Raw genomic sequence first — 25,490 nt, 5'->3', positions numbered from 1 at the left:
GACAGGCATACATTGTCAGGAAAAGTCTGTGTGTTACTTTATTTACTTGACCATAGTTATAAATATGTTTGTTCTAATAATTTTAATAAATAATAAATTAATAATAAATTATAATTCTAATAATTATAATTTAAGTAAAAATAGTAAGTAGTCCAGTAACATGAAATTATCTAAAACTTCATGCAAATACATGTAGCTTTTTTAAATTATATTATCTCTCAAATGTTATATAAATTAAATAATATGGCGAGTGGCGAAGAAAAATGTAGATTAAAAATTAAGTTTGAGCGTGGATCGAACCGTCGCATTCATGTTGGTCTTACGAAGCTCGAACGCTAACCGCTTGAACACCACGAACTCTAAGGTCTGGCACCTACGCACAGATACTTCATACGCAATACACGCGTAAAACTTCTCTTGCGATTTGCTCGGAAATACCAGAGTGGAGTACCTTATCGCTTGCACATTATGTTGTTTGGCCTACTAAAGGTGTACGAAGTCTGAGGTAAATCTGTGATCCCAACGTCGTGGCTTCCCTTGTGTGTGGTGCAGCTACGACCGTACAGAAAACATCAGGTAGTAAATTGTGTGAAATGTTTGTGGGAAGACGTTAGATACAGAGAAAATAACTATCCTCGCACTGATCTGTGTACATATTAGGGTACGACATACACAAACATCTGCATTTGCACCCTTCACACCATTTATATTACATTTTGGGCGTAATAAACGAACGAACAGAAAAAATAGGAGTCACACTATTGGTGCTTGACGGAACCATGCTTACTTCCACGTAGGGATCTCTCTCTCTCTCTCTCGCACGCACGCACGCACGCACACACACATTACGTAACTGCGTTGGGCTGCTAGTCAGGTGTCACTTTCTAGCGCCTGCCTCTTTTCCGCGGTCGCCTGATCCTATTCCGGTGTTTCACGGCGATCCTTAATGGGTGTTAATGCTGGTTCCGCGCAGCAGATAATCTGCTTTTCCGAACGACTGACGCAACGCTGGTGGCGTCAGCTTTCTCTAGCCCGGAAACCACAGACCGCCTCCTGCAGCGACTTCCGACCACTTACCAGCGACACTGCGACTTGCCAGCCAGCAAGGTACATAACCGCCGCATCAGGAAGAGGCTGCGCTCGCCTCGTTCCGAACCTGTTTCGGAATTACTCCAGTAAAAGAGCCCGTACTGTCGATTCAAAACACTGTTTCATGACGGTTGCTTCCCAGAATGGACCTTATTGTACCACGTCTTCCAGTATTTTGTTCACTGTTTAACATTCTAGTCTGTGGCTCTTTATGCAAGGATGTTATGAAAATGTTTACATTTAATTTCAGGAGCAGAATCTTAGTTCAGTCTTAGCTAGGAATCTGAAACACTTCGGAGTGTTTGAGTTTGTATATTCCAGATTTGCGGTAGGGACTCTTGGAGGTATTTACATCATGGATTACTTTTTGCTGTAATTTATTATTTGTGGAGAAGCTGATTGTGATACGTCTTCTTTTTAAATAAGTTTGCTATTTGGTATGAAAGTGGGCCTACGTATGGGAGAGCAGCACATTTAGGTTTGGCTTCTGTGGCTCACTCATTTGGCTTTTAAGTGACTGCTGTGAAGTAGCTCTGTGGTTTTTGTCTGCATTTTGTTGTGGAGTTTTTCTATTATTATGGGTGTATATCCATTATTATGAGCAACTGTTTTAATTATATTGGTTTCGTTTTGTTGGTCTGTGTTACTCATTGGTACTTTTTTAATTCGGTGTAGCATCGTTCTGAAATGTCGTTTTTTGTTAGCGGGGGTGGCAAGATGAGTTGTCAATACTGACATCTGTGGTGGTAGGTATTCTGTAAATACTAAATTGATGTTTATTGTTAATACTGCAAATTTTCGGGTCAAGAAAGTTAATGCTTTTATTAGTTTCATGTTCAACTGCGAAATTAATATTTTTGTGCATTTTGCTTAGATCTGCGGCTTATGTATCTATTTCATTTCTTGTACCATCAAAAAGCAAGATTGTATCATCAACATATCTTCTCTAGTAGATTATTTTGTTTGAGATGTGCTGGTTGTTTGAGAAAAATTTGTGTTCTGTATGGTTGATGTAAATGTCAGCCAATATCCCAGCTAAGCTACTTCCCATTGCCAAACCATTTTGTTTGGGGGTGGGAGGGATCAGTACCATCTCTTTTAATTTATGTGGTTCGTGTGGCTCAATTGCCGTTGATCCTATTTATTTGGAGTTAAACCAGATGTGCTCTGCGATGACATATTCACAGTGTAAGACGTGGAAACAGTCTCTTAGGAAGGCTTGTAACTAACTTTTATACGCTTTTTAAATAGATATATTTTGCATTTACTTTTGGTGGGTTTGGGTGTTACGGTATTCAGTCTCCCTACAACGACCTTGTTGTCACTAATCCCTGTATCGACCATGATGTTCCCTATTTACTGATGATTATTTGTTGCTAAGAGGTCAAATATGTTTTCGCAACCATTTACATTTAGAGTGGGTTCCTGAACTAAGTGTTCAAAATAATCATCTGAGAACGCATTTAAAACGATTTTTGATGAGTTTTATGTCTACCTCAGACATGTATTTTCGCCAAGATATCGAGAGTAGGCTGAAGTCATCACAAACTATAACTGTTTGAGCGGGGTACCTATTTGAAATGAGACCAAAGTTTCCTGTGAACTGTTCAGCAACTGTGTCACCTGAGTCGGCGGGGGTGAGGGGCCGGGAAAAGGAAGCAATTATTAAATTATAGAGGTTGTCACGTACTACCTCTACCCTTACTAACTCTCAGTAACTATCTACTTTGACTTTATTACTATGTAAACTACATGTGACAGCAGTAAACACTCCACCACCCACTGAGTTTAATCTGTCCTTTATGGGCACGCTTTCGACCTTTGCAAAAACTTCGGCTGAACGTATTTCCGGTTTCAGCCAACTTTCCGTATTTATAACAATTTGAGCCTCAGTGCTTTCTGTTAGCGCTTGGAGCTCTGGTTCTTTCCCAACACAGCATCAACAATTTACGCTTCATGTTCATGTTTCTAGGTATCCTTTTCTGTATTTATCCTGCACTCTTTTAGACTGACGCCCGTTCTGTAGTTTCCCTAGACCCTGTAACGTAAAAAATTTTTTAAAAAAAACAAACAAAAACACCCAGTTCCGTCTACACAGTCCCCGTTACCCTTGTAGCTGTTTTCTGTGCGTAGTGGACCCCTGACCTATGAAGTGGAATCCGCAAACCCACCACCTTATAGCACAAGTCGAGGAATCCCAAGCGCACACGGTTGCAGAACCGTCTGAGCCTCTGATTCACACTCTCCACTCGGTTCTGTACCAAACGACGACAGTCGGTTCTGTTAACGATGCGACAGATGGCGAGGTCCGCATTCATCTCGCAAGCGAGACTGACATTCTTCACTAGTTCATCTAGCCACCCGAAACTGGAGAGGATCTCTTACGATCGAAAGGGACACACATCGTTAATTCTAACATGAGCCACCACTTGCAGCTGGCTGCAACATGTGCTCTTCATGGCATCCTGAAGCTCCCTTTCCACATTTGGAATGACTCCTCCGGGTATGCACACAGTGCACTCCTTCTTGGCTACCATATCCCTAAGAGGCCCCATTACGAGCGCCAACGTTGGAGCTATCATTGACACGTCTCTACGTACACAATATCGGTCGCTTAAGGCTGAGGCTCATCCTGGACTGATGTATTTGAAAAGGGCTCGGTGGGTTCTCAGCTCCTTTATACCCAAATCCAAGCTATGTTCTGTTTGTAACAAACATGTCGTGAACGAGACGTTAAGCGCTTAGCGTCCGTCCGTCCTTCCTTCGTTAGTGCAGTTGAGTCAATGGAGCGGTTAAGCTATTTAATGAAATGGGTCAACTTCTTAGTAGTCTCGACCGTGGATACCGCCCTACAATCTTCTTGCAAATAATGAGTGTTGCTCCCTACTAGGAATGATGTCAAGGGACCTGCCATTTCTACGGTCTCATGATTAATATTCATTTCCCACGAAGTGCCTGGTTTACCGGTTTCTCATCGCCGTTGATCCTGAGCAACCGTGACAAGACAGGGAGGCCTACCAAGGTTAACTACGGTCTCCATCCGAGGCCCTTTCGTCTGGCTATTATTCCGCGCCGCGACGCTTCATGTAAAATGCATATTTTTGTATTCTCGAGGTTGGCTCGCATTGTTGTACGGGCTTAGGTCGCGGCTGTTTTTTTCCTTGAAACTTCCTGCCATTACAAACGCGCATCGCATTTCGCACGCTGTAAGCGTAATTCTCCCTGAGTACCGTGTAGACTCAATGACCGTTGCCGTTGCCGATGATTGCAGAAATGTCCCGATTTGCAATTCCCTCCGTTCCTTACCGATCTGAAGGTTTGGTCCTTTAATTAGACGTGACTGATAAGGAAGTTGTGCTTATCATTTACGAATTTCCCTTCAGACCTATTCCGATTTGCATGTCATCACAATGACCTCCTTTTTGTAGTTCTGTATCAAAATAATTTTGAATTTTTTCAAACTACACGCCCTACATTGACTATTTTCTCAGGACATTGTTCTTCGTGATTATGTCAATCAGTTATTTCTCTATGGATTGTTACAGAGTGCGTAAAGCATCTACATGGAGTGGATGAAACATGGAAAAACAAGAAACAAACATACTACCAAGCCTAAAAAATGGTTCAAATGGCTCAGAGCACTATGGAACTTAACTTCTGAGGTCATCAGTCCCCCAGGACTTAGAACTGCTTAAACCTAACTAACCTAAGGACATCACACACATCCATGCCCGAGGCAGGATTCGAACCTGAGACCGTAGCGGTCGCGCGGTTCCAGACTGTAGCGCCTAGAACCGCTCGGCCATACCACGCCTAATATGGGTAGGCAATCAGTTGGCATTCGAAACATCTTCCAGTCCTCTCGTAACGTATAAATGAAGGCCCTGTAAGGCTTTCAAGGGCATCTTACAGCTATACAACTTAAATGGTAATAAACTTGTTTTGGTCGCCAGTACAATTTTTGTTATCTCGTGAAGTGTTTCGGGATAAAAATCATAATTTTTTTTATAGGAAACATGGAAGATACTTAATGGCATACCTTGCAACAATGGCTTAGAAAGGTGACTGTTAAAACCATGTAAAGTAGCTGGTCGCCTCTTACTCCATTTAGTAACGCCATCAGTGCACAAATTGGCATAGGCCTTTATTGTTTGTATTAGATTTTTAACTAATTGTTTCATATTTTTGATTCCGGGGATTTACTGCAAACTACACAACAGTTTTTTGTATCCTGAAGAATTACTAGGTAACCGTCAAAGAGGTGTGTGTGTGTGTGGGGGGGGGGGGGGAGGGAGGGAGGGAGAGAGAGAGAGAGAGAGAGAGAGAGAGAGAGAGAGAGAGAGAGAGTGAGTGGCGTAACTTTGTCTCTCCTCAGGAATTAGTTGTACATTTATTGGGTGATTAATTAAATTGCAGCTACTCACAGAGGTGCAGTAAGGGCTGTAATTATCGTATGGCACCGAAAATTGGTAGATGTACTTATGCGTTAATGCGGAACCGATTTATGCTGGGAAAGTATTAGTTCAAATTTTGACCACCAAGTGCAAATTTGGCCCTGTAAATGCAAGAAAGATACGTAGAAATGTTTCCATTGTGTATAAGGAACGGGACGTGGACAGAAAAGGTCGAACAAATAAGAAAGGTATAATACTGATATTATTGTTTATCGCTGGTTTCACAGTTAGTTAAATTTGAACATAGGAAACCTCGACGAGATGCTGTACAGCGCCAGGTGGCCAAAATTGAAACTACTTTTCCAGCGTAAATCGGTTCAACATTAACGCATTTAGCATATCTAAAAGTTATCGCCGCCATACCGTAGTTAGAACCCACAATGGACCTCCATGAAGAACTGCACTTAAATCATAACCACCCGGTAGCTTGCAGCTCGTGTTTTGCCATACTGGTTTGCAGTGTATAATGACCGTGTACATCGTATAGACATTGTGACTGTGTACCCTTTGGTTACGGTCACCTGCAAGTGTTGCGGCGCCATAGCCACTCTTCTTCCCGTCACTAGCCGCTAACGACCGCCTCGTTGTGTGTTTCAGGGTTCCGACCCGCGGGTCGCTACTTGCAGAGGCAAGCTCCAGAGCAAGCGCTCCAAGCTCAACCAGGAGATCAACAAGGAGCTGCGTCTGCGCGCCGGCGCGGAGAACCTCTTCAAGTGAGTACCCCCGCCTGGAACAGCCGGCTGCGAAAGCATTCACTCATAAGCAGCTGGCAGTAACCGGGAAAAGAACAAGGTTGCAACGTTAGTTGCTGGACTAGCATTCGTGAAAGTAAGGTGGACTGGTGCAGCAACGTATGCACCAGCATATTTAGGCTCTTTAGAGCCTAGGCCGAACAAGTGCTTTGGATCCAACAGGGGAAATTGGTGATAACCACTAAACATATTAACTTTGAACTATTTTTTTCGTACACTTGTAAATGAAAGCTGTTACCAACAAGAAGTTTGTTGAGCACCACAGTGATTTACGAGACATTATCTTATTGCAGCTAATATGAGCGTACGTACCTCCGTACTTTGAATAATTCCTCCCAATGTTGGTAAACGGAAAGGCCGGAAATACTTTTTTCATATTGTTATTTCTGACTAAGAAATTAATTAAAATAATCATATATCGTCTTTCACCCGGAAAAAATTAGTAGTGAAAGGGTTAACATGGATTCCACGATGCAGCCCTCCATATTTCACATTAACAAACGTTTCTAGATACGAAAAAAGTGGTGAATGGCACAAAAAACCCTGAATGGACGAGTATTCGTACTTGAAACATTTACATGCTGTTGTTCACCATTTTATCACTGAATCTTCTATAACGCAGCATTTAAATTTCATTTAACTACACAACATTTATCTATGGTATTTCCGATGCAATTTATTTCTTTTATTTAATCGTATGGCTAGCCCCCCCCCCTCCCCCGTTGGGCAGACCGTTCGCCGGGTGCCGGTCTTTCAATTTGACGCCAATTCGGCGACCTGCAGTCGATGAGGATGATAGGATGACGATGAGGACAACACAACACCTAGTCCCTGGGCGGAGAAAATTCCCCGACCCAGCCTGGAATCAAACCCGGGTCCAGAGGATTGACAATACGTCGCACTGACCATTCAGCTACCGGGGGCGGACGCCCGATGTAAAGAAATGTTGAGATTAAAACTACTTCATCAGTTTCGGTCATTAAAGTATTGACCAGGATTTATCAATGTCTATCGCAGTAAACGACAACATTTTTGGAAAAACAAAAAAGTTGATGTTCATGTACATGTAAAATTTCGGTCTTGACAATAACACAGTAAGGGTATGTGTACTAATTTTTGGAGTTGTTAACATTAGTGTAATTACTACAAAGATACATTTTTATAAAAATACATACGTAATGTAAAAAGAAACGTAGCTTGATTTTTGAATTTCCCCCTAAAACGCTTACTGTGGAGTGGTAACCGCCCTATGACGACTAGAATCAATAAGATATGTCAGACGCTGTGGACCTTACGACGTATTGTACGTTTCCAGTAATATGTTTTTTAACGATTTAAGTTATTCGAAAGTGAGTTCCTCCAGGTTAAAGAGCTCAAGAATCCGCGTCTGACGACAGGAAATAAAAAATGGGGACAGATTTGGATGAAACCAAGTATGGAACACCAGGACAGAACAACCTCGACTCTGATGTTCAGCAGTCCAAACTTGTTGGGAAACATTGCCTTACACGACGATGAACCAAGCACCGGTGACGTTACAGCCTGTGAGAGTACTGTAAGGACGAGAGCAGCAACCACACTGCAGGTCAGTTACGGCTTGACTGTGGTAGTCAAGTATTCGGCCGAAAGCTCATGGACGTGCAACCACTTGACTCAGCTATAAGGCCGTGAAGATTTTATTCAGTCATATATCGCTCCGAGACAATGCTTTTTTTACTCGTAAAGCATTTTTTCTCCTCAGACACGAAGTACGGAGTAGGGCGTGGGAGAAGATCACAGCCGTCTTCAAACGGAGCGAACTGGGTGACGTTCACGTTGAGCTGTAACAGTTTCGTGTTATCACTTTCACCAGTTTCACGTTCAAGAGGTATTGTTGCGTGTGAATTACACAATACGTTCTGCGATGTTTTGGCAACGTGCTGCTAAACATTAGATTAATAATAGGCAAAGGACGCTCAATACGTCACAAGCAGAACATGGAAGACGCCATACTGGACTTCGTCGTTTTCAGTTGAAGCTCATTTTGGTGGGTTTTATATTATAATTTTTATCCTAGGAATATATGCTATTTCAAAGCACAAGAACACTGAGAATCTCTCGAAAACGCGTGAAGGGAGATGGTGTCAAATGGCGTAGACGGCGTCCTTCCATGTCTTTGGTCTACTTTGACTCACGTTCAGAATATCTGACAGGCTAGATATTGTTCTGGAAATTCGTAAAGACTCCCAAGTGTGCTGCTCTTTTTTTTTTTTTTTTTTACGCTATGACGTCCGAAACTCGGTACGCACAACGTTGACGTCAAATGCACGGTCCGTGTGCCGACGGTTTAAGGGTGGTTGCAGAGAATTGCGGGTGGCGCACTCGCAGTGCGTCGCTCCGGGAGGTCCCCTGGCCGCTGATTGGGTTGGCCACGGTATTATTTTCGCACATAATGTCGCCCCTTAATTGGGGCAATTTTCTCCTGCGAAGCGCGCCGCGCCGGACCGGCGCAACAACTGCGCAGCTCGGCTTATTTGGTGTGGACGCGCGGCCCTGCACCGAGATTGGATCTTCCTCAAAAGGAAGCCCCCAACTCTTAATTATTTCCCAAACGCTGTTATTTACTAAATAACTTACTCGTGATCGGGGCTATTTCGCTCAACTCGCGGTGGCGCCCGAAACTTTGGGGAGTCCGATCACCTAGTGCTGATCACTCCATCAGCTTTTTTCTTTTAGCCGAATGCGCGACCAGTTGAGTCCTTTCTTGACAATGGAGCGCTCCTCAAGACTGTTCATAGAATAGATTCAAGTTACCACATATTTTCCTATCAACGTGATATGTTATTAACACTTCTCGTCCTACCACAGTCACCAGGAAAGAGCACTGTGAATATCACCTAGAAACTTTCATCATTGTATTTCTCAATCATTTCTGCGACGGTTAGGTGTAATTCTCTGTCAGCACTGCCCATGATTGGAACGGGAATGTAAAAGAATCACGGCCACAGTGGTAGTTACTTTTAATATTCGACAAACGACCACATATACTTACTGAATGTGGGGTTAGTTTGCTTCTCACATTGATTACTACCATAGACCTGCATTCGGCAGTGATGGTTTTCGACAGAGTACTACCCACATACAAGTCCTTCATTCCCCGATGAATGTGTACCGTTGTTTGTCATTCGGCAGCCCAGAGAAGAATAACAGCACATTGATCCTATTTGGACGCATTTGGCAAGGAGCTTAACGTGATCATCGGACAGTGTGACACACCTTCATTTCTGAGAGGTTTGGAATTTAATCCAGGACATTAGCGCAAAGATTGGTGATCAACAACTTTACACCATCACTTCTTGTCCCCTTACCGACCAAATAGTGGCAGTGAAAATATTCGACCACTAGGATATGATCCGGCTGACGTCAAAGTCGAGACTGTACTGCACAGGCATGTGTTAGCCATCCCGTCTGCGGCGTGGTAGGACACTTCAAAGGCCAGAAGAAAGAAACGCGTGTTACCTGCAGTAGGACACTACCTAGTTAAGCAATGTGGTGCTCAGGGTTGTGGGCAGTGCTGTCTTGGTGCAAATAATTAATGTGGTGGTGGTGGTGTATTCTGACCATTAGGGAAGTCCATCACTGCAAGTTCAGCTTTCTGTAGTACTTCCGTTTTTCTGCCACACTTTTTGTAGCTGTGAGTGATGCATTTATCCTGGTGGTGTGAATTGATTAGTTTCTTCATCTTTTGCTCTTCTTCATGCTTTGCCCCTCTTCTTCTTCGTGCTTTGCCCCTCTTCTTCTTCGTGCTTTGCCCCTCTTCTTCTTCGTACTTTGCCCCCTCTTCTTCTTCGTACTTTGCCCCCTCTTCTTCTTCGTACTTTGCCCCCTCTTCTTCTTCGTACTTTGCCCCCTCTTCTTCTTCGTGCTTTGCCCCTCTTCTTCTTCGTGCTTTGCCCCTCTTCTTCTTCGTGCTTTGCCCCTCTTCTTCTTCTTTGTGCTTTGCCCCTCTTCTTCTTCTTTGTGCTTTGCCCCTCTTCTTGCTTTGGTCTTCATCCCATACATCATTTCTTTTACTGAATCCCTCATAATGCATTCTCTTCACATTCCATTATTGTAGCCAATTTATTTTCCTCGTCTTACATATTTCCAGTATTTGCCTTCCCTTGTTCACTCTTTGTAACAGAACCTCATTTCTTACTTTATCTGGGCATACTCCCCATTCTTCTCTACATCCAAGTCTCAATACCCTCCAAGCATTTCTCATCTCTACACTGCAGTGTCTGATATTTCGACACCATTTAAGACCAAACTACATACTAAAAAGTCACAAATATTTTTCATAATTGTTTATTCAAAGAACTACAGAAAATTCTACTACTTGTGTAAAACACTTATTTTACAAGAGCTATTTTTACTTCGTAGCTGTTATTGGATTGGATTGTTTGGGGGAAGAGACCAAACAGCGAGGTCATCGGTCTCATAGGATTAGGGAAGGACGGGGAAGGAAGTCAGCCGTGCCCTTTCAAAGAAACCATCCCGGCATTTGCCTGGAGCGATTTAGGGAAATCACGGAAAACATAAGCCTGGATGGCCGGACGCGGGATTGAACCGTCGTCCTCACGAACGCGAGTCCAGTGTGCTAACCACTGCGCCACCTCGCTCGGTTTAGCTGTTATTATTTCTTGGTTGTATGTCGTGTAAGTGATGATTTTGCATCATAGTTACCTGAATTATCAGTCGGGTTGTTCGACTGACTAATTAGAATTTTCAATTTTATGTTCCTTCATTGCCTTGTGAAGTTGTCTCAGTCTTCTTCACGTTTTTCTTAATTCCACATTCTTCACAGGGAATATCATGATGCAGTTTGGCCAGGGATTCATAGAAACAACGCCAGCTCGATTACAGAAAAATTGAAATGGGAACGGTCGTGATCCTCTGGGACGAATCATCCTAGCATTCACATTATAATATTAGGCAATCAGAGATAGTTAATTTTTACCCAGATTTGTTCGTCTAACAACATCAATGAGGGCTGATGTATTTCTACTAAAAACATGTCAAAAAATCACATTTCTGCATCTGTGTTTCCTAAATAAGCAACCGTCCACTGACGACGCCACAAGTGTGGTGCAGTAAGTTTCGGTAAAAGCACGAAGGAATGTCAAATCCATGATCACTGTTGTGTTACCATGCAACAGAAATTGCGCATCGATGACAATCCAGGTCTTGCACAAATAAACCTATTTATGCAATATGGCGACACTATTTTGTCACGAACGTAACTCATACGACGAAATTCATTGTACCGGAGTAATAACAATAAAAAGCAACCGCTACAAACGTCAAAGCAGACCCCCCGCAGTCAAACTTGTTCCCTTGTGGTGTACTTTAAGGGGTCTGTGGCCGTTCGTTTGTTCCGCTTACTTTTCTTATTTTCGGCAACGTCCCGTCCCTGTTTGTGGCGCGGTGGGAACCGAGTGCTGTTTTTAGCTTGTTTAGCATTCAGAGAGCGCCTAATACTCGCACCTCTGGGTAATTTGCATAAAAGAACCCGCAGATGCCACGCCGTTCTCAGCGTGGTGCCGCTATGGGCTTCGCTAAAAGGGGAGAAAAAGAAGGTAGTAACGAAATGAGCGTAAAGTACTCACGACGCAAGCTATTGTTGAAACTTTGCTGCGTAAAAAGGAGAATACAAGTAGAATCCGTGAATTGTGGACACAGGCGTCGCAATATCTTTCCACGCGAATGCACACTGAAGTCTGTGTGAGAGTAGATGTTAGTTTCCCTGCGGGTATATCAACAACTGTCACTTCCATACGGGGACCAAGAACGCCGGCCAGACTGCACGCTCCAGTCACATTAAAATGACCTCCACATCGATGTCATTCTTTTGGCTCTGCGTACTAAGTACAGAGGTCCCCAGACTTTACCTTTAATGTTGGCTGACGATTCCCGGATAGTCGAACTGGTTCTCGGTTCCCTCCGGGAAAGTGGTTTTTATTCTCAGTTTTTATTCTCAGTTTATTTCTGTTCAGCAGATCATGTAATTCTTCTTCACTTTCACTCAGGATAGTAATGCCATCAGAGAATCGTGTCATTAATATCCTTTCACCTTGATTTTTAATTCCACTCCTGAACCTTTCTTTTATTTCCGTCATTGCTTCCTCGATGTACAGATTGAACCGTAGGGGCGAAAGGTTACATACTTGTCTTACACCCTTTTTAATACGAGCACTTCGTTCTTGGTCATCCACTCTTATTATTCCCTCTTGGTTGTTGTACTTACTGTAGATGACCCGTCTCTCCCTATAGCTTACCATTACTGTTTTCAGAATTTCGAACATCTTGCAGCATTTTATGTTATCGAACGCTTTTTCCAGGTCGACAAATCCTGTGAACGTGTGTTGATTTTTCTTTAGTCTTGCTTCCATTATTAACCGCAACGTCAAAAGCGCCTCTCTCGTGCCTTTACATTTCCTAAAGCCAAACTGATCGTAATCTAGGCGCATCTTCAATTTTCTTTTCCATTCTTCCGTATATTATCATTGTAAGCACCTTGGCTGACGATTCCCGGATAGTCGAACTGGTTCTCGGTTCCCTCCGGGAAAGTGGTTTTTATTCTCAGTTTTAAGGTCTTTAATCTTACTCTGGTGTTGGGGCAGGGCGGTGAGGGTTGGGGTATCTCCCACTGTAAGCTGTGTTTGGAGATTTCCGACTCCCCTCCTTGGCCAATATCCTCTTTTCTTCCCCTTTTACTCTGCTTTTATCACTTTTTAGAATTGGTTAGTCTCCTTTTCCCATACGCACTTCTACATTCTAGCGGTTGAACGCTTTTAAATAGCAGGTGGTCTTGCCTCTATTGCTTTAGAGGTGGGATATTTCCTGCCTCCAACATAGCCTTCGGGTCGCTCTCTTGCTGACTTCCCTCATTTTGTTTTTACCATTGACGACACGACTGCACTTTTACGTTTTTAGCCTTTTCCCTTTTATCATTCTGACTTTTCTGAGATGTCAAAGTGTCTGAATGGACCACATTTGAAACAAGGAACTGACGACGTTGCTGTTTGGTCCCTTCAACCCCAATCAACCAACCACGTCGTCGTCAACGTGCGATTACCAGCATTAGCAGTTGAGGGTGCATGAAACGTTTTGGGAGACGCGGAAAACATTGCAGTACTTGTAATGCAGAAACGGAGCCATTTATCTGACGTACCAAAGGCCATGATCATTAGCTTCGCGCCAAGGGTGGAAGCGTTTCCGAAACGGCTCAGTTTGCAAACACTTACTATGCCTCCGTAGTTGAGGTATATCATGCGTGGCAAAAGTGGCACAATCCAAAAGCCTCGCCGAGGCAACTACAGTGCACACCGGGCCCTAGATGACAGGGGCGAAAGACTGCTGCGGGGAATATGCGGGCGAATGGACGTCCAACTGACCGCCTAGATGAATCGAGGAGCTACCGACAGTGTCTCCCCAACGTTACTGCGTATAGGCCTCCGCAGCGGGTGCCTGGTCCATCCACCCATACTGACGCCTGTTCATCAGCGAAGAAGGCTGAAATTCGCTCACTAACACCGCAACCGGACGTCCACATCGTGGCGACGGGTGGCATCAGATGAATCACATTTTATGCTCCATGGGACAGGCGGCTGCTGGTCTATACGGCGTGATACGTGTAGTAGCAAACACCCTGCAACAATAGTTGGAAGGATCCACGGCGGAGGAGAGAGCATGATAGGAGAATGTTTTTGTGGCAATCCCTTGGTTATATCGTCGTTCTGGAAGCCACAGTGGATCAACACATACATGCATCCATCCTTAGGGACAATGTTCATCCCTACAGGCAATTTGTTTCCCATCGGCGTGATATCTACCATTAAGACAGTGCAACGTTTCACAGAGCTCGCAGTGTGCGCGCGTGGTTCGAAGAGCACCAGGTTGAGTTTACCCTACTCCCCTGGCCACCGAACTCCCCGCTTTGAGACCCAGTCGAGAATCTGTGGGACCATCTCGACCGGACTGTTAGCGTCATGGAACCACAGTTGAGAAACCAAGCGCAGCTGGTCACAGCACTGGAGTCAGCATAGGTCCACATCCGTGTCGTAACCTTCCAGAACGTCACTGACTCTTCCTGCACCTCTTGCAGCGGTCCGCACTGCAGAAAGTAAGTAAGTGTGCGACTAGGGCCTTCCGTCAGGTAGACCGTTCGGCGGGTGAAAGTCTTTCGATTTGACGCCACTTCGGCGACTTGCGCGTCGATGGGGATGAAATGATGATGATGATTAGGACAACACAAGACCCAGTCCCTGAGCGGAGAAAATCTCCGACCCGCGGACACTGCAGAAGGTGTTACTCTGGATTTTGACATGTGGTCACATTAATGTGACTGGGCAGTGTAGTTAGTTACGGAAGTTCCTCTCACCGCAGATGAACTCTGATGGAGCCATCTTTTGCTCTGTGAACTGCGTAGCGACCTGAAACATATACTACTACCTGTTATTCAATCTCATTGCTGGCATCAACAGTGCTTTGAGTGCCTCGATGCCGTCATCCATATACCACAGTTCATGAATTTCTGGGTGATGTCACTCACTCCAGATTGACTGCTGCTTGAACGAGGAATTTAAGCTGTCACTGTTTGATCCCTCATCCACATGAGTACTAAGAGGAATGCGTCAAATTTCGGCTATACGATAAATCTCACAAATATAAAGACTGTCAATTCAGTTAAATACCCGGGGATTACAATTACGAACAGCTTAAACTGGAACGATGGCATGTTGTGGGGAAGGATGATCAAAGACAGCGATTTTTTTTTCCCATAACCGTTGGAAGATAAAACAGTCCTACTAGAGTGCTTACAGTACGCTTGTCCGTCCTCTTGTGGAGTATTACTGTCTTGCCAGATACGTATGACACGGAGGACATCCAGAAAATTCAAACAACGGCAGCTCATTTTGTGCTGTCGCGAGAGGACAGTTTTTCACGGATATGATAAACGAGGAAGGATAGCAATCATTCAAAATATTGTGTGTTCGTTTTTACCGCGCGCTGTTCGGGAGTGGAACAGTAGAGAAAGTCTGAACGTCCTGCCAGAACGAATCTAACATAGGATACAGACATAAGAACAGCATTGGTTGGTATAGTTAGACTGTGTCAGAATATTACCGGTACAAACTTCTAGGTCTTGTAGACGGGATTGAGTACGTACTATCTTGAATAGGAACCCATGCTCGGAGGAGTTGAATTAGGCGTTCATCGAGCCGCTGTTATAATTCATCAGTACTGTTCTGTACATACACTATGCTGGGTTCGTTTTGTTTTGGAATAATTTAAACACGTGATGTTAATACAAACAAATGTGCTTAAGTGATAAATAGATGTTTCGTTCTATTTCCTTTGGGACTGTTACCTAACATTTGTACTGCATTACGCCTAATTCAGTTCCTCAAGCAGAAGTGATTTAAGCATCTGAAATGAAATTGTCGTAGAACGGAAAGGGTACGTATTCAAAATATCATGTACTCACTACAAGTCCCAGAAGTTTGTAACTGGAATTTCCGATTTCCCCGTATAAGCTCACCGGATACAAAAAAAAGACCTACAGAAATTATTAAAGATCATTTATTACCCTGTAGTTCCTCCCCTGGACTTAATGTGTCAAAAAGTTTGTGCACGTGCGTCGCATTCAGGTCAAGCCACTCGCTGAGGGTTATCGCGCAATTCCATCAAATAGGGGAAGCTGATGTCTGCGTTTTATCTGCTATTTGCCATGTCCCACAGATTTTCTACGGGGTTCAAGTCAGGTGATCTGCAGGTCAGTCGAGATGTAATAGGGTGAGAGAGTGTTCATAAAACCAGTCACATATTCTTCCAGCGCGCTAAACTTCGTTGTTTTCTTCAAAAATAGGTGTAGTAACAGCACACTCATCATTCAGATGGTGACTGAAAGGCAGTACCTGATCGTTGATATTGTTTAAATAAACGTGCCGGTTCACGATAGTGGGCACCTCTTTGAGTGGCCCACTTCATGACACTGTAAACACCCCTGACCTTGCACACATTCAGGATGAAATGCTCCATTTTCGGTGCACTCGGCGACGTTCGGCACTTGAATATAGGCAAAAATCTGGCTCCACAGACCGCATTACGTTCGATCAGTCAGCTCTGTCGCCGTTCGATGATTTCTGGACCATTGAAAAAGCGCTGCTCTACGTGCCTGCGAGATGACACTCCAAATGTTCATTGTGTGCAATTTCCGTCGCAATATTTTCTCCTGACAGGTGGGGATGGACCTTCATTCACTGCCTGCACGCCGGTCGGAGTGGCCGTGCGGTTTAGGCGCTTCAGTCTGGAACCGCGAGACCGCTACGGTCGCAAGTTCGAATCCTGCCTCGGGCATGGATGTGTGTGATGTCCTTAGGCTAGTTAGGTTTAATTAGTTCTAAGTTCTAGGCGACTGATGACCTAAGAAGTCGCATAGTGCTCAGAGCTCTTTAAACCATTTGAACCTCTGTCAGGATCTTTTTCCGCAGACAGTTCGGATGACGTGTTTCTTACCCACGTGTGTTGCCGTAAGGCCATGGGCACGACCAAGCACGACGACTCATTTGTGTCAGTCTGCCACTTCCTTACATTTACCCATGTCTACGTACAAACGTCTCACTGGTAGTTACTGCGTATGCTCAAGTAGAGGCAGAAGGCGCGCATTTCAGTACATGACTCGATCGCTGCGCCATCTTTAAAGGCTTAACGATTCGACTGTGCGTACGCACTGGGGTGACTAATTTTTTGTTCGGTGAGCTTGTCCTTACATCATAATCTCCTTATTCCTTCTTATATTTATTCTTCGCGCTGGCGTCATTAGCTTGGAATGGGCCTTAATTTACGATGTCTGCTTCATCGCTATAAAACCCAACAAACTCGGACAGACCGGATTTATGTATATTTGCCTCAACACGACTGTAAAAAGGTGGACACCTGGCAACCGTAGGCTCGTCACCTCGTGCTAGAGATGGAAACCAGCCGGGATCAGTGCGGCGAGGCTAAGTGACCATAGTACAGCAGGAAATAACTTTGGACTTTGAGGTTGTAAGAATTCATCAGTTTACTGTAGTTTGACACACAGTTGTATCCCAAGTTCGCATTGTAATTAACAAGTAAGGAGTAGAAAAACCACTGACAAATCCATACTTATTAAAATGTGCGTGCGTGCGGTACGTCGCACGAGGTTTTTTTCACATCTCTTAAACGACTGGACCAATTTCTACCAAACTTCGTGAGCACATCTGCCAGGTAGATGTGGGCGTAATAACCACCTACCTATCATCATTCAGGAGATGGGACCGCATAAGCAATGAAAAGTGTCAGAAAATGCCGCATCATGCATGAAGTTCTGTACAATTATTCCGTACTTCTGAGACACTCCGACCGTCGAGTCAACTTAAGAAAATCCCTGACACCTGGCAGCTCTATTGACAGCTTTCAACTGCGTAGCGCAAATGACTGTTGGCGAAAACTATAGCCCTGTACAGCGCTATGGAGAGGCGTTGCGATAGAGACGTTCGGCCGGCCGATGTGGCCGAGCGGTTCTAGGCGCTTCAGTCTGGAACCGCGCGATCGCTACGGTCGCAGGTTCGAATCCTGCCTCGGCCATGGATGTGTGTGAGTCCTTAGGTTAATTACGTGTAAGTAGTTCTAAGTTCTAGGTGACTGATGACCTCAGATGTTAAGTCCCATAGTGCTCAGAGCCATTTGAACCATTTAGAGCCAGGGACGTTCACAAAATCGCCTTGCAAACACACTAAGCAGCTGCGCCGAGCGTGCGGAAACTGTCCGGAATCTCGTTTCTCAGTATTTGGGTACTGTACTCATACATTTGTACGTGATGCATGTTTCTTTGTACGACTCTTTCATAATTTCAAAGCTGTTTCCAGGAATGCATGGAAATAAATTTTTCTTCCGATACTTACCACAGTTCATTTTTCGTTTTCGTTTCTAGTAGAAAATTGACAAAATGAATACTGCAGCCATGCCGGGTTTGTCAACTAGTGTATCTTATAAAACAAGTAAATTTATGTGACGATTTAGACCCCGGTAATATAAAGCCGTGTGACTAGGGCCTCCCGTCGGGTAGACCGTTCGCCGGGTGCAAGTATTCCGATTTGACGCCACTTCGGCGACCAGCGCGTCGATGGGGGTGAAATGATGATGATTAGGACAACACAACATAGAGTTCCTGAGTGGACAAAATCTCCCACCCAGCCGGAAATCGAACCCGGGCCGTTAGGATTGACATTGTGTCGCGCTCACCACCTTTTTTTTGTAACGTTCGTTGCGTTTGGTATGGGCAGACGTCATAGGACATACGTTGAAGTTGATCGTTGGTTCCTTTACTCACGTTTTTTTATTACAGAGGGTTGAACACGCGGAGCTACCGTGCCGGCACCACTCAGCTACCGTGGGCGGACAGCCCGGTAATGTCCTTAGGTGACGGGCTTGTAAAACATGAAACCAGTCTATCTTGAGCACAACGAGCTTACGGAAGAGCTGGTAAGTTTACCCGCAGCCAGACATGGGTCGTGGCCACAGCATAATGCCGGATGCCGCCGGTCGTTGCCAAGCGCCGAATCGGTAACGTACCGGCACCCGTATGCGAAGTGAACGTCCTGCTGCCGCTGTAAACCGATTCGGAGTAGAATTTGCGGCGGGAAGCGGCGCCGTTAGGTGAGTCGTGCCTCACGAAAAGATCCCTGCCTCAAACGGGCTGTCCGCCCGCCTTCCGAGAAGCGGGCCGCCATCACGGCGCTGCACCTTGTCGTAAAGTCCGGAACTCCGCCGTTAATCGGATCGGCCGCTCTGTTCCTTGTTTCGCCATCCCCCCCACAGCATTCTTGTACGTGTGGTCAGTGAACGACGAGCACATTATCTGATGCTCGTAGCTCCGGGTTCACTATTCTGCCAGCCGCAGGAAGATTTAAAGAGTCGCCGCAGAAGTCCGCTACTCTGCTATCAAATTAAATGACCAAATCGAAAGCAGACAGGCAGAAGAGATTGTTTTAGGAATAGTGTTATTCCCTTCATAAGCTTTGACTTTCCCTTCATAAGCTGGTTTCACAGATCTTTAAATACAGTATCATTCAGCTACGCCTACCAATGTCATTCTTTGCAACGCGGAATGTTATATCTGGCCTTCAAAAACGACGCACGAAATGTTCATATTCTCTCGCTCGCTGCGCCCAAACTATTAATCGTACTGAAAAACGAACAAAAAATTCGGTAGGAAATTTAATATAATTACATTTTGCAGTAGAATACTTTTTCGCTGGAGGCCACAGTGTTCGAGTTACTCAGGAGAAACGTTCGAAAGTGACTTTCAAACGCACGTCCATCCCCACTCTCATCCCTCACCAATCAGGATTTCTTGCATGTTTTTGATGGCACGGCCTCCTACCACTGTAAAAAATAAATAAATAAATAAATAAATAAAATAAAATCCAGACTGCGCAAACTATTCCCGACATTCTACCTGCTTTGAGCTATTACGCCACCAACATAGTCAGCTATTTCGGTAACATTAATTTAAACGCGCCCATGAGGGCAATGAAAGAATAACGACTTCCATAAATGTTACGCTAAAACTAGTTGCGTTGACAGTTTGATCCAAAGTAACCCTTTCGAGCACAGTAGTTTCGCAGTTAGATGGGCTGACAAATACAACGATGTAATTGTGCACTTTACGCTGTTGAAATTCACAAAACTGTTAGGTAAAATTTACGCAAACGTCAATTTTACACTCTGTAAGTGCTCGACTAAACCGGACAATGAAGAACTAAAAAGTCGACTGTGGGAAATAATTCCTGCATTCGGCAATTTTTGTACAGTGGTAGGGGGGAATGCCACGAGCAATGTCCAGACCGGTGAGGGCTGAATGAGGGAGTGGAGGTGCATTTCAAGGTCATTTTTGTACTTGAATAATTCGAAAATTACGGCCTCTAGCGAAACGTATCCCAGTACAAATTTAACTACATTAAATTTCACATAGAAACGTCCTGTTCATTTTTTCTGTAAGACTAATAGTTTGCACATCGCGAGCGAGAGAATGTGAAAATCTTGAGCGTGTTTTTTTAAGGCCAGAAATAACATTGCGGGTTGCATAAAACGGCGTCGGTGGGAACAGCTGAATTACCCTATACACGTGACACAGGAAGGCAGCCGTGCGTGCGCCACATATTGTTTAATCTACACGTCGAAGAAGCAATGGAGGAAAGGAGTGGGATTAAAATTGAGGGTGGAAGGATATCAGTGGTAAGATTCGTTGATGCCCTTAACGACCGCCCACAGAACGCTGCGTGGCGTTGCGGGCACGTGATGCGCTAAAGAAACTATGTAAACGGAACACAGACGAATGTGGAATGATTCTAGCGATGTTACAGGCCGCAAAGAAGACCGCATATCGGACATCAGTACGACCCAGTCTTGAATATGGCTCAAGTGCTTGTGGTCCGCACCAGGCAGGATTAAAGGAAGACCTCGAAGCAATTACAGGCGCGCTGCTAGTTTTCTGACCGGTAGAATCGAACAACCTCAAGTGCTACGGAGCTGCTTCAGGAACTCGAATGGGAAACCTTGTAGGGAGGGCGACGTTCTTATCTAGGAACACTATTGAGAAAAATTAGAGAAATGGCATTTGCGGCTGACTGCCTGAGGACCACGAAGATAAGAGAACTTAGGTCTCGTACGGAGGCATATAGACAGTCGTTTTCCCCTCTCTATCGAGTGGAACAGGAAAGGAAATGACTAATAGTGGTACAGGGCACCCTCCGCCGCACACCGTACGATGGCTTCCGTAGTACGTATTAGATGTAGTAATGGCAAACTTGACTGAGACAAGTGATTTCTACATAGGGCAGATTATTAATGGCGAGGTACATGGGAACGAGCGTCTCGGAGACGGCAAAGCATGGCGGCAGTTCGGCGTTCTGCTGTAATGATTGTGTATGGAAAGTGTTGGAGAACGATGAAACGACGGATGGGCGACAAGGTGTTGGAAAGCCTCGCTTCGTCAGAGGAAGTGGAGGTCGGAGGCTTGCTTGTTCTGCAAATCAGGATCACGACGACAGAGTTCGTGCAGGTACGAGTGTTTCGTAGAACACCATTCAGCGCACATTACTGCAAGTGGTGCTCAGCTGCAAAGGACCTCTACGTGTTCCCATGCTGATCCGACGACATCGCCAACTGAGATTGCAATGGGCACGGGAGCATCGAAATAGGAGCGTGTATCAGTGAAAACGAATTGCCTCGGCGAGGTGTCCTTCTGAGTCGTTACGCTCGTCATCTGTCTTCCATGCCTGCTCATCCGATCCATGCCCTTTTTTTTTCGACGACTCATTGGATTTAGGGAATGCAGGCAGTCCTTCCTCTCTACTGCCACCGGGAGTCCGCTTCCGTCAACTGCTACATCCACTTTCCTTCCAATTCCCTAAAACTTCCTTGACGAATGGGGGTGGGGGTTACGACACCGCCTTGGCTTCGCCCCGAACCCGCCTTTTCCGTGACCTTTGTCAACTTGCCAAAGATAGTACCACCCCCACCCCCCATGTAGTTTATCATCATGCATTTGATACTCTATGCGCACAAATGAAGGATGTAACATTTATTTACCCTGATGTCTCAAAGACCACCTTTGGTATCGGGAGCGCCAGTATTATTGATGACACCCCTATAAGATTTCGGCTTCCCGACCAGTGTTCAGTTTTTACTGCGGAGCTTACTCTGTTGTCAAGGCTGTCCAATACATCCGTCGCCATCAGCTTATCCAGTATATTATATGCTCGGATTCATTCAGCTCTCTACTCAACCTCCAAGCTCTTTATCTGGTCCATCCTCTGATCGACCGGATTCAGGACTGCCTCCACATGCTCCATTCGGGGCGCATATCTGTGGCATTCCTCCGGGTCTCAGGGCATGTTGGTATACGCTGAAACGAGGTAGCCCGATATAGCGGCAAAGGCTGCAGTCTCTCTTAGCATGGTTCCCTTTGCCGATCTACAGAGCGTTTTATGTCGTCGTGTTGCTCTTTTATGGCACACACATTGGTATGCACTTCAGGGTAATAAATTACGGGACATAAAACCTGTTCCCTGTGCTTGGACCCTTTTCCTCCCGGCCTCGTCGTCGGGAGGAGGTAATTTTAACTAGACTCCGCATTGGGGACTGTCTTTTTAGCCATCGATAACTTTTAAGTGGCAATCCTCCCCCGCTTTGTTTCCACTGCTCTCAGTCGTGGACGGTGAGACAGCTTTTACTTCAGTGCCCCTATTTTAATCCGCTACTCGCCCGTTTACAGCTGTCGCCTGATAAACGAGTACGTTGTACTCGATGGTGAGTGTTCATCGGAGGTGAGGGTATCATCTGGAGTGCCCCAGGGATGGGTGGTAGGTCCGCTGTTGTTTTGTATCTACATAATGACCTTTTGAATAGGGTGGATAGAAATATGCGGCTGTTTGCTGATGATGCTGTGGTGTACGGGAAGGTGTCGTCGTTGAGTGACTGTAGGAGGATACAAGATGACTTGGACAGGATTTGTGATTGGTGTCAAGAATGGCAGCTAACTCTAAATATAGATAAATGTAAATTAATGCAGATGAATAGGAAAAAGAATCCTGTAATGTTTGAATACTCCATTAGTAGTGTATCGCTTGACACAGTCACGTCGATTAAATATTTAGGCGTAACTTTGCAGAGCGATATGAAGTGGGACAAGCATGTAATGGCAGTTGTGGGGAAGGCGGATAGTCGTCTTCGGGTCATTGGTAGAATTTTGGGAAGATGTGGTTCATCTGTAAAGGAGACCGCATATAAAACACTAATACGACGTATTCTTGAGTACTGCTCCAGCGTTTGGGATCCCTGTCGGTTCGGATGGAGGGAGGACATAGACGCAATTCAGAGGCGGGCTGCTAGATATGTTACTGGTAGGTTTGATCATCACGCTAGTGTTACGGAAATGCTTCAGGAACTCGGGTGGGAGGCTCTAGAGGAAAGGAGGCGTTCTTTTTGTGAATCGCTACTGAGGAAACTTAGAGAACCAGCATTTGAGGCTGAATGCAGGAGAATTTTACTGCCGCCAACTTACATTTCGCGGAAAGACCACAAAGATGAGAGAGATTAGGGCTCGTGCAGAGGCATGTAGGCAGTCATTTTTTCCCTCGTTCTGTTTGGGAGAGGAGCAGGAAGAGAAGATGCTAGTTGTGGTACGAGGTACCCTCCGCCACGTACCGTATGGTTGATTGCGGAGTATGCATGTAGATGTATCTTCCCTTTCAGGAGATGACGCACGCTCAGCTGATCTCGTCCTTGAGTTTATAAGTGTTAGTGAGATGACATCGGTCATTTGAAGCTCTTTTCGGGGAAAACAACCCCCTCCAGTTGCACTTTTCTCAGATTTCCTTCCGTTTTTAGTTCCCCCCCCCCCTTTTGAATTTCGCTCCCATAGCTGCTGATTTCAATTCCTGTTTTTACCCTTCACTAAGCCACAGGATGGGCGCTTATGACCATAGGTGTTTTGCGCCCTAAAACGAAAATAAAAAAGCATTGCCGCATAGAACGAATCACATTTATTGTTAGAGTAGGTCGATCATCGTGACCGGATACGCTGTCATTCAGCGAGCGGATGCTCTAACCGTGCACCACGCCACGGATGCAGGCCACTGGGGCAGTATTGTGTGTGTGTGTGTGTGTGTGTGTGTGTGTGTGTGTGTGTGTGTGACTTGAGGTAGCAATCAAAGACACCATGTCTGCTACGGAGCCGGCCAATGTGGCCGAGCGGTTCTAGGTGCTTCAGTCTGGAACCACGCGACCGCTACGGTCGCAGGTTCGAATCCTGCCTCGGGCATGGATGTGTGTAATGTCCTTAGGTTAGTTAGGTTTAAGTAGTTCTAAGTTCTAGGGGACTGATGACCTCAGATATTAAGTCCCATAGTGCTCAGAGCCATTTGAACCATTTTGTCTGCTACGGACTTCCCGAACATGATAGTGGTGTACCTGCAACTCTTCATGGTTAATGTCTCCCACATTGGCGATGGCATGTTCCAGCAGGATAGCTGCCGGTGTCCCAAGGGCAGAATCGTGCTAGAGTTGTTTGAGGAGAACGAGAGCGAACTAGTGTTGAAGTCTTGGCCACGAAATCGGGCTGATCTGAAACCGCTGGAACATACCAGTGTCGCCACCGGGGGATCTCCCGCGTCAACGAACTTGTGGCCCGTAATTTCCGCGAATTACGTGACGTGTGCGTGGACCAGTGGTTACACATACCTCCGAAAAGCTGTCGGGGACTTGTCGAAGGTGTGCCAAGCAGGATCGCGACTGTAATGCGTCCCAAAGGAGGACCAACACGGTATAAAGCTGGTAGTCACAATGATTCAGCTCATCAGTGTCAGTTCGCTGCATGGTCAGGTTAGCGTATGCGACCATCATGAGATGTTCTAGGGTATGCGGTGAGACTATTTACCATAGGATTAAAATAATCAGTCGAAAGTGTATATAAATACGGAATTGCAGTACTGTCCAAAAGGAAATGGAAAAAATCCGAATGGCAAAACTGTTACCCTTTAGGTGGGAAAAAATATCTTGTCACCATTAGTGTACAGGAAGCCATCTGAAGTGGATCAGCACGTTCGTCGTGTTCCGTGAGGAGCTTCCGTCACGTCGGGGTCGTTTCATTCGGCACGCGCTTTGATCTGCAGACATTGGACACGCGGTGCGGTCGATCCGTGTCGCGGCGGTTCTTTCCGCGCCGTAAAATAGTGCCGCTGGCGTCTCGGCCACCGAGGGCCGGCGGTAAGCCGCCGACCGGACCAGCACCTAACGTGCAGATGCCATCGACGGTGGCTCAACCACAACGTGACTTACCGGAGGCACCATACGAGCATAACCGCGAAGATCTGCTAATAATATACTGGTTCCATGGCTGTAAAATGTGTCTGTCGGATGGGTAGTGAGGCGCATTTTCTCTGGTGTTTCGGTACATATTGGCAGTTGTGTTTTTGCAATGTGTAGCCGGATTTAGCGCAAGCAAATGCTTACTAATTTTGATTAACTTCTCATGGTTGGGATTCACAGTCATATAATATTTCTTAAAAGACATCATAGTCGCCGTTGACTGTATAAAATATTTATTGTTACTATTGCAATTTCGGCCTTAAGACCATTTTCA

At 45.2% G+C, this 25,490-nt stretch overlaps 1 protein-coding gene across 3 annotated transcripts in view; it reads left to right on the top strand.

The window, feature by feature from the left end:
• The window catches only part of LOC124619383 (rhophilin-2), a 707,931-nt gene that overhangs the window by 565,782 nt on the left and 116,659 nt on the right, over positions 1-25,490 (top strand). For all 3 annotated transcript variants that reach the window (XM_047145725.1, XM_047145727.1, XM_047145726.1), the window contains one exon: positions 6,141-6,256. In XM_047145725.1, the coding sequence (XP_047001681.1) occupies positions 6,141-6,256 (116 nt within the window). The remainder of the gene's footprint in view (positions 1-6,140; positions 6,257-25,490) is intronic.

This window comes from Schistocerca americana, chromosome 6 (assembly GCF_021461395.2).
Source record: "Schistocerca americana isolate TAMUIC-IGC-003095 chromosome 6, iqSchAmer2.1, whole genome shotgun sequence".
In the NCBI taxonomy this organism is placed as follows: domain Eukaryota; kingdom Metazoa; phylum Arthropoda; class Insecta; order Orthoptera; family Acrididae; genus Schistocerca; species Schistocerca americana.
The sequence above is the reverse complement of the archived record's forward strand: the minus strand, read 5'-3'. Positions and strand labels throughout refer to the sequence as shown.